The following is a 10517-nucleotide window of genomic DNA, read 5'->3' on the forward strand; positions in this document are numbered from 1 at the left end:
TAATGGTAGTAGTTTTGGGATCATGGTCGTATGATTCCAGGATTGACTGTATGTGATGGATTTGGGCACCGGGGTAAGAATGTATTTCGGTGTCCGAACTGGTTTTGGTAATTCGATTCAGGTTAGATGATCCAATTATTAAGGTTGATTTCTTTAGAGCAGGTAGTTTCCATAATGATTTGTCCTTGGTTTGGTGATAATACGGTTTGGTAGCGGATATAATGGTCGTCGACGGTGTGATTGGTACTGGTTTGGTAGTTGTTAGAATTGTAGCATTGGGAACGGACTGGGATCTGGTTCGAGGAGGGGAAGGTCTGGATACATGTCTCGACTTGGATGGAGACTGAGGGGTGGTTTGCTGGTCCAAAAACGCACAGAAGGAAGAAAGGTTGGCGGATCCTGGATCACGTGGTGAAGATTCAGATGGTGTGGAAGGGGAAGACGAGTCTGAAAGTGAAAAGAGAAGGGGTGTGCCCTCTCTACGAGAGCGTTTACCTATGTCTGCTGGACTAGGAGTAGGTGAACTTCGGGCTCGTTTAGGGGTTTTTATCGGCAGCGTGGTAGCTCTAGATGGTGCAGGTGTAGTGTCCATTTCAGTTGGTAGAGATATGGTTACTCTGGTTTTTGTTTCGTTGATTGTTTGGTAGAATTTGGAAATTACAGCTTTCTGCTATCTGCTATCTGGCAGATTTTGGAAATGCAAAAGTGATGTGCTTATTTCTGAGGAGCCTCGTTGCCCTTCACACTCATTCCAGAGATAGCAAATTCCATCCGAAGAGTGGGCCTCATAAATTGTAAAATTTTACACTGAGAGTTTTCGCTTATAGTAAATTTGTGCGTCTCCAGCATGTGGTAAATTCAGAACGGCCTGTAAATCAAATGATATTGAACGGAAGGATTTGTCTAATTTGGCTTGTTCTTTGTCATGCCTTTTTTCGTCTAAGGCCTCATTTTCACGCCTTTTATGCTCTTCCCAATCTGATTTAAGACTTTCTTTATCATCACCTACTGCATTATAATAGCCATTGCATATGGAACAATGATCCTTTTCAGGTCTGAAGAATCTCAAGTTGAAATCATTGAGAAAAACTTCTCTATACTTGCTGCTTGAGATTGGATCATTTATCGACATTCTTGGACAAAAGTCGTTGACATAGAGATCATACATTTTACTGATGGTCAAATCACATTGAAGGTAATGAGCCTTTGTCTGTTTCCGACAGTAGTGAGATTCAACAGGTTTAAAGGATGTGATGTGGGTCTTAACATTTGCGATCCTTTCAGGCTTGATCTTGTTCCCTGGTGTCTTTGCTGGTGTGCCATCATCGCTAGAATAATTGCCAGAGGAATCAATGGATGTGATTGCTGTAGTGATTGCTGAATGGCCTATATTTAAAGTGCTCTGAAAAAACTTTTTACATACTCGATATTCGCTACAGTGTTTCACAAATGAGTATTCACATGATTTGTTCTTCTTGCTTTTGTTATGCCTACTACGATGTTGATGGACCTTTAAAACTTTCACACGTTTACATAAAAAATCTTTCTGTCTTGCATTTTCAGCCAAAGCATAATATTCACCACAAATGCGTTTTCTTTCATCTTCATTAAACAACGTACTACACTTGAATCGACAGTTCAGACAGTTTACTGGCTTTGGTCCTTTTTGTGGTACCCGTTTCCCTCGACGGGTTACATATGACTCGCCTTTAACCCTCCTGCGATGTCGAACATTTCGTTGCCATTGAGACGGGTCCCGCTTTCTTTTCCTAGATCTTGTTGTTTCTTGATCACAGGGGCCAGCTATTGGAACCTCTTGCGGAACAAGATCACTTTGAAATGACACATGTTTTTCATCACTATCGCTATCAGAGGTTTCTGATTCTGGGATGTATGTCTCATCTGCTCTGTCATCAACATCATCATCTTGACAAGGAAAATCTTCATCTGATTTTGGATCTTCATTTTCATTAATCAGCTTAAGGCTTTCTATAATGACTTGATCTACCGATTTTGATTCAACTTCAACTTCATTCTGTATTTCATCGGGCCAGAACTGATCACTTTGTGGAGTATTTTCATCCAACATATTCAACACTGAGTCAATTGTGAAGAGCTTATCCATGTCTACAATACAGAAAAAGAAATCTCATTGATTTCAGGCTATAACAAGGCTCTTCACGTGTGACCTGGGTCATTTCACTAGCGACCTGACTTATGCTTATCAAAAAATCACCAGTGTGTATCAACAATGTGCCTTGACTTCATTTAAATTGTATAGAGTAATCGAAGAAGACTTATAATGACACAAAAAACACTAACCTTGTTTTTGTTTTCAAATTTAATGCACCAAAAACCTTTTTCAACCATGTGCTTTTTGATGCGAAAATGGAATATGTCCACCAATAGAAATAAAAAAAGTTAAATATTTTGTGCACAAAGCGTATATGTCCGGACATATTCTATTCGTGCTTTCAGATATCAGACTTGTGGAGATAAACCAAATGGATTATTGGGATTATCTCCCCTTTTTAAAGGGATAAGGGTCAAACGAATATTATCATAAGATGCAGAATGATTTATTTTATACAATTGTTATAAAAAGTGAAAAATCACCAAAATGGACTTATACGGATCGAATTTGACATTTCAACTTGTTTCAATGTTTCTACGATCACTTCCATATCTTGTTAATATTGTTTCATGTGAGATCATATAAAGAAATTTCTGTACTACATGTAAACTGAAAACAAATGAATTATGTGGTCCGCATACCGGCAAACCGACCTCCTAATCTATTGATCTCAGGATTGGCCGAACTGCCAACCTACATTTTTATTTACCTCACTACCCACCAATAGAACAACCTGTAGATCTAAGGAATCGCCGACCTGCAGACCTGTCGACTTACATTTGTATATACCTTACTACCTATAAATATTACAACCTGTTGATCTTAGCGTCGACGTTTCTGTTTTATAGTTGCCTATGTATTCATTTTAAATAGATTTTCATTTCAAAAGCATTATTTAATTGTTCACCTCTCTATTTTATGTGCCGATTCACTACAGTTGATCCAAAATTTGATCACGTTCTTAGTAGCATGACTTAATAAGTATGTTTGAAAGGGACGATATGCGCAATTTTATTATTTTTAAGTGTTTTTAATGTTTATATGTTTTATTACAAATAAACAATTTAGTTATTTTCTTACTTCTTCTTTTATTTTAGAGCAAAAACGAAAGATTCTGGCTTAAGAACACGTCGGACACGTCTAAAATTGTAACTTTGGAGCGCACACTATTTTGGTGTTGTTAAGAACACCTTTATAGTGCTCTGAGAATGGTACACCAGGTGTTCTCACTTTTTCTGAACGCAGCCAATGTGTTCTGATCTAGAACACATGTGTTCTGAAAAGAGAACAACAATGTTCTAAATTGGGACACTATGTGTTCTAAAATAGTCCATCAATACCATGTGTTCTCGTTAGAACCCCTCATGTTCTGTTGACACCTTTTTGGAGTTCTATTTTTGTTACAAAAAGGCGTTCAATATTAGAACACTTCTGTTTAAAGTGTAATTTGGTAAAGTCAATTAAGTCACCCTGCGCTGAATGTATTAGACGTCGCAGGAAACCAGCAGTGCAAGTCATGGCGTATCACCTTGGAAACCCACTTCACGCTTTCGCAAGAATTGGCATCGATTATGTTGGACCTTTTCACACTAAGCAAGGTAGGGGTAAATCTCGATCTAAACGTTCTTTGTTTGTTATAACCTGCTTATCATCACGCGCCGTACACTTAGAAATGGCGTGGTCCATGGACACTGTTTCTTTCTTATCTTCTGCATTCTCGCGATTTACAAATCGACGTGGGAAACCCATTAGCGTCGTTTCCGATAACAGATCTGACTTTACTGGCATAGAAAGTGAATTGGGTGTCTTGATTCGTGCTTTGGATCAGACTGGGATATGTGACCCTTTGGTAAATAACAACATTGGATGGAAATTCAATCCGCACCTTTCCCCCTGTTTCGGTGGAGTTCATGGCAATCTAAACGGGCAATCAAAGCTGTAATAGGTGACGCAGACGTAACGGGCGAAGAATTGTTGTTTTTAAATGCTGAAGGCCTAATTAACTCTCGTCCTCTATGTTACCAGGGAGACGACACCAAACCATATCCTTTTCGGACAATTGAGTGGACAACGGACCTTTCAGTGGACAGGGAGCCGCGGTGGCTCAGTGAGTTTGACGCTTGTCCAGGGTTCAATCCAGGAATAGGTCGAGATGATACCTTCAGATTTTTCGAACCAGGTTCTCCATGTCAGTGATGCAGGTAAGAGGAGCTTACATGGAAAAAGCGTCTAGTAGTTCGGATGGGACAATAAACTGAGGCCCCGTAAGCTATACGCTATGCACGTTAAAGATTCCTTGACAGTTGGAAATCGAAAAAGAGCAGGCTAATGCCGCTGTCATGGCAAAATTATCCCTCATTGCATCCGGCATGGCGTCTTCATTACCCCACATGGTGCAGAAAAGTAGGACGTAAAACTCTATTGATTTCATTTAATTTCTGAGTGTTCGGACGACTTTAAGTTCGACCCCCGGAGTGCAGGAACTTGTCAAACAATTTTGGCAACGGTGGATTAAGAGAATATTACCAAAATTAAACGCGTGAAGTTAATGGCATCGCGAACAAAGGAAATTTTCAGGAAGGAGACGTCGCTATAGCTATATTTTCTTTACGTTGCCTGAGGGAACTGGTGATGACAAATATAAAAAAGCAGTGAAAGCCCTTGACAAATATTTTAAGCCCCAATGCCACGTTTGAAAGATCGTTATTTCTAAGGACTGCTCAGTTACCCTATGATACTATTGAACAATTTATTACCCGGAGCAGAAACTTGTGATTTCGGAGATCAAACTCAGATTGACGAACGGATTCGAGATCAGGTTGTCGACAAGTGCTTGAATCACAATTTGAGACGTAAATTGCTTGAGAAGGGTAAGACTCTCAACCTTACAATGCTTCGTGCAACAGTGAAAGCGTTCGAAGATTCTGCTAGACAGGCTATCGAAAATCACATGCAAGAGGTGAAAAGTTATACGAATCAAATACAATTTGTCAAAAAGAAATTCCCGAAAACTAACCCTGGTCATTATAAAACATCATCGATTTGTTATAGCTGTGGTCCTGAGGGTCACTTGAGGACCGACCCTAAGAAAAGCAGTGCAAGACGAAAGATAGGAATAAACATTCTAAACGTTATCAAGGAAAATTTCAGCAAGTGTCCGACCAACCTCCGATTCAATGGGTGGAAGAAGATAAATATGCGTTCAGTGTTGACCAGATTGATTCTGTTACCGAGAAGATCACAGTTAATGTGAGAACTGTGGATTTGAAGATGATTATCGATTCATTTGCGTCGTGTAATATTCTAGGGAGCCAATTGTGGAGTTTCCTAAAGAAGAAAGGTGTTGTGTGCGTGTCGTCGAAGTCGACAAAGCAGCTTTTCGCTTATGGTAGTCCGAAACCGTTGAAGATAGCTGGTACATTTACAGCAACTGTTATTTGTAACAATAGAACGATTCAAAATGTGGAATTGTGGTAATAGACGGAGAAGGAGGAGCGTTATTAGGCCCTGACACAACCTTGAAACTTGGTGTACTGAACTTTATTCAAAACGTACAAACGGAACCGCACCCAAGGACATATTTCAGAAATACCCCGAATGTTTCACAGGTGTTGGTAAGTTGAAAGACTTTCAACTTAAGATGACAATAGACCCGGATATGGAATCTGTGATCTAGCCTTTAATAAGAATTCCGTTTAATCTACGTGACAAGGTGGAAAAAAATTAGACGAACTTCTCGATTTAGATATCATTGAACGTGTAGAGAAGCCAAGTGCATTATGTTGTAAAGTCTTAAGGGACTTCAAAGTTGGAACCATGAACCAACAAACATTCTAAAAACAAAATTTGTTTAAATTCAACTAAACAAACGAGTAGTACACATTATCTTACATACAATTTAATTTTTTTTACAAAACTAAACCCTTTAAGGTAAATAAATCCAACGGTTATTGACATATCAAATTCTAATTTCCACCAAATAATCCCTCTGTGCTCAAGGGTTTATCATAAAATTTTCGAAAAGTGCAATCCTGATTCCACCCAACTGTATCCAAAATAGATTTGAGGGGAACTTTAGCCCTGTTAGCAGCACTACAAGATGCAGATCTTATACTGTAGGGAACAAAAAAAGACAGAAAGAAAGAAACCCCAAACGGGGCTAAAACTATTTTAACCCTTCTTGAAATAGTATCTCGAATAACACCATTATGAGGTTTAACAAAACTAATGAAAAGTTTATGATTGTTTCTACTTCTCAGGTTTACAGTTCTATTTAAATACTCGCTCATAACTGTTACAATACACAACTTACAATCAGATGGATATGTGGCTTCTGATGATAGCCTGGTCTATTTTCTTCAATAGTTCTCCACAGTTAATCAAAACACCAGAATTAACAAAATGAACATTCCTAACATCAAATAAATGAATAGACTGGATACCCTGTCCAGAAATAATAGCAATCAACATAACACATTTTAAAGTTAATAACCGCAAAGTTATATCCTTTACGGGTGATAATTCCTTAAGACAGGATAAAACAACAGACACATCCCAAATAAATTTGTTACGAGGCAAAGCTGGTCTTAGATTAAACACTTCTTTTAAAAAACGAATGACAATTGGTAGAGATCCATCAGGTTTCTATCAATAGATATAATACTGGACAATACACTACGTAATAGCACTATAAGACAGTCCTTGTTGAAATAAATGGGTCAAAACTTCAATAATATGATCTATAGAAGTTGAAAGGGAATCCACAGATCTCTCAGTGCAGTACCAAAACCATTTCTTGATGTAGACATTGTATTGGAGTTTAGTTGTTGGTCTCCATAAGGATAATAGTATGTTTTCAGCTATTTTTCGACCTGAGAATAACATCCCGACACTCGGGCTGCAAGAAGTTTCATCTTTGGTAGATGAACATTGGGATCTTTATTTGGATGACTGAGTATTAGATCTAACCTGGATAAAACAAAGGGATTATCAGTCAACATGCGAATTAACTTACTGTACCAATATTGAGAAGGCCACCAAGGAACAATTATAAAACCCTGACTTTCTTCTTGTTAGATTTTACTCAATACTATAATCCTATGAGACAAAAAGGAGGAAATGCATAAAAAAAAATTCCTTTCCGTGATTGCATAAAAGCATCTACTGCCAAGGCATTAGCATCAGGTCGAAAGGAATAAAATACATCAAGTTGAGTGTTAATACGTGTAGCAAACAAGTCTACATCAGGTATGCTCCAGCAATCACACAAAATTTTGAAAGCAGATGGGGATAGATGTCATTCAGTATTATCAGCATGATGTCTACTTTCATAATCAGCCCCAATATTCAAAACGCCAGGTAAGTGATAGCTGATAATTCAATTTCCCTCTCGATAGGAGGGACTGAAGAAATTCCCTAATAAGATGATTAAATGTATCAATCTTTCCACCTTGATGATTAATGTAAGATACCACAGTTGTATTATCAATTTCCAACCGAACGTTAATATTGCTTAAATCTCGACAGAAAGAATATAGGGAAAATTGTGCAGCTAACAATTCTAAGTAATTTCTAATGCGAAAAAATACCACCAGTTCTTTGGGTATTACATACTCCACCCCATCCTTTAAGATTAGCATCAGCTTGAATAACCAACTGAGGCTCAGTGGATATCAGGGATTTGACTGAAGACTCGTACCACCATTTAATATCTGATAAACAGTCTGCAGGTAATCTAATATACACACCATAATTACCTTGATGTTGCTTTAAAATGGCTGGTTTATAATTATCACAACAACGATAATATATTTGACTCCAGGTTGAGCAGCTACCATTAATCCAATTAACTGAGAAAATGTTCGAAAGGTCAACCAATTAACCTTTAAAATAGATAAACATATTTTTAATTTTTTCCTCTTTAGAGGGTGTTAAGTTTACAGTCATACTGACAGAATCTAAGATTTTTATTCTCCGTCATGGCAAAACACCGATTTTTCATATTGGATAGTGAAACCTGCTTGTACAGACATTACTATGGTGTCAATAACATTAGCTCTGCAGTCGGAGACAGAATTCCCAAATAACCAACTGTCATCAATAAAGGAACAATTAAGATGGCCTTTATTCCCTAATTCAGAAAACATAACCTTAGTTAATTTAGTGAACAGACGAGGGGATGAGGCCAATCCCTGTGAAAACATCATGCACTATACATGAACTATTCATGAACAGTTCAAGAACAAGGTTCATGAATGTTCATAAATCACTTCATGAATTACTCATGATAATTAAACGGGACACAAATTTTGAAGTCCATGTATAATTTGTTCGTGTATTTTATTCACGAACAATATACATGAACTGTTCGTGAACCAAATTCATGAACTGTCAATAAATAATTGACTGAAATAATTAATAATAATAATCTGATATTATTAAACACAACATTGAACACAAATAGTTAATTGTCTTTTACTACATCCACATCTGGTATAACTATTTATTTACACCGTCTTTCATTTGTTTTTTTCGCAACACCTTTTGAACGTTATGTGTCATTTGAGGACATCTTCGTCTTACAATTGTCTCCAGTTGTTTTAGTCTATTCTGTTCCAATGGCGGACGCAGGATGACACCAGATTTTATTGAGCGTTTACCTGATATGGAACTTGATATTAACTCTTGCGAAGTGAATAACTTAAGAGACAGGGTTTTTATGACACAGGCTGGTGAATCCTGTCCCAAGTGAAGGACCAATTCTTCAAGATCGTGTACAGAATTCAACCCTTGCTGAGATTCTGCTATACTTGCACTTAGACTCAGTGCCAGTGGTGGACTCACTGCCAGTGGTAGACTCAGTGTCAGTGGTTGACTCAATGCTAGTGGTGGACTCAGTGCACGTGGTGTAGATGGACGAGGGCTCAGACTGACCCCTTCATCAGAGGACATTCAACTATTTTTTTCAATATATTTCATACGTTTCTTCAAGGCCTTCAGCCCCGATCTTAACTCCTCCACTGTTTGCTCTAGCTTTCTCACTCTTGGTGAATTGTCAGGATCAATCACTCTGCAAAAAGGTAAAATTTATTATTTATGCTCATTAGTTTGGATTTGAGAATACGAAAACCATTAATTTGCAGGCTTGGTTGTAGTTGGTAGCACACTCTTCAACTTGGCCTTGTCCCTCTGAAAATATATAGAGCACTGGAAATGAAAACTATCAGTATCATTTAACTCCTAGCCAACCAAATGTGAAAAAATATAGGTTCTGGTCTAGCTGGGCCGGGGTTGGGGGAGCTGACCACGACCGCAACAAGCGGAGGCGTGTTACAGGGAGGTGACCACTGATGCAAGTTGAGGCTGTATATTGCTCTGTTTCCCAAAATTCATGACACAGGCGAAAGTAATAGCATTATGTCTCAGTGGCGTCGGAAGGAAGATGAAATTGGTATTGCCAAAAGGAAATTGAAACTGGTACAGCCAAAATTTGTAATAAGCATATGTTCGTAGGTAACATCATAGTGGTTAAAAATGTGGTTGCCTACGCCAGTGTTTGAGGAAATACAATACTAGACCAGAAGAAGAAGGGGGTCACCCGAGAGGGGCAAAATCTGAGTTAACTTTTCTAGAGGCATTTTTCCTCAGGAATCCGAATCTGGGAGGTAAAGTGCCGGGTCAGGGGGCATTTTTGAGTTATTCGAGGTCAAAGGTCACGAAACGCAAAAAACGTTAAAAATTGAGAATTTAACTACAAAATGTGTACAAAATTCATTGATATCTAGAAATTGACAAAAGCCCATTAGTATGAATCGGCACTATCTATAGGTCACAATTCTTTGAGGTAATCCAGGTTAAAGGTCACGAAAAGTCAAAATAGGTCATGACATTGTGAAGATGAAGTTTGTAATAGCTTGACATTGTGAAGATGAAGTTTGTAATAGCTTGACATTATGAAGATGTAGTTTGTAATAGCTTGACATTGTGAAGATGAAGTTTGTGATAGTTTGACATTGTGAAGATGTAGTTTGTAATAGATTGACATTGTGAAGATGAAGTTTGTAATAGCTTGACATTGTGAAGATGAAGTTTGTAATAGCTTGACATTGTGAGTATGTAGTTTGTAATAGCTTGATATTGTGAAGATGAAGTTTGTAATAGCTTGACATTGTGAACATTACAATAAATTAAAATGACAATATGCTTATATTTAGAACACCATCTATTTAGCTAATACGATTCTAGTCTTACCTGATCAAATAATTACATGTTCAAATACAAAATAGTAGGGTTCAATTACAGCCTTATTATTTATCTTTTGATCAGCTTAAATCAAAATTTATGACAACAAATTTAAAGTTTCAAAACATTTTCAGGAGAATGA

At 37.7% G+C, this 10517-nt stretch overlaps 1 protein-coding gene across 1 annotated transcript; it reads right to left on the reverse strand.

Annotated features, from left to right (window-relative positions):
* Nucleotides 1-802: 802 nt before the first annotated feature.
* On the reverse strand, nt 803-2125 carry LOTGIDRAFT_155062 (hypothetical protein; the record flags this gene model as incomplete). The annotated part of the gene is made up of 1 exon (XM_009065568.1): nt 803-2125. One exon carries the CDS (start codon nt 2123-2125, stop codon nt 803-805), a length of 1323 nt encoding a protein of 440 aa, XP_009063816.1.
* Between the last annotated feature and the right edge of the window lie 8392 nt (nt 2126-10517).

Source organism: Lottia gigantea, assembly GCF_000327385.1.
Source record: "Lottia gigantea unplaced genomic scaffold LOTGIsca_7, whole genome shotgun sequence".
Lineage (NCBI taxonomy): Eukaryota > Metazoa > Mollusca > Gastropoda > Lottiidae > Lottia > Lottia gigantea.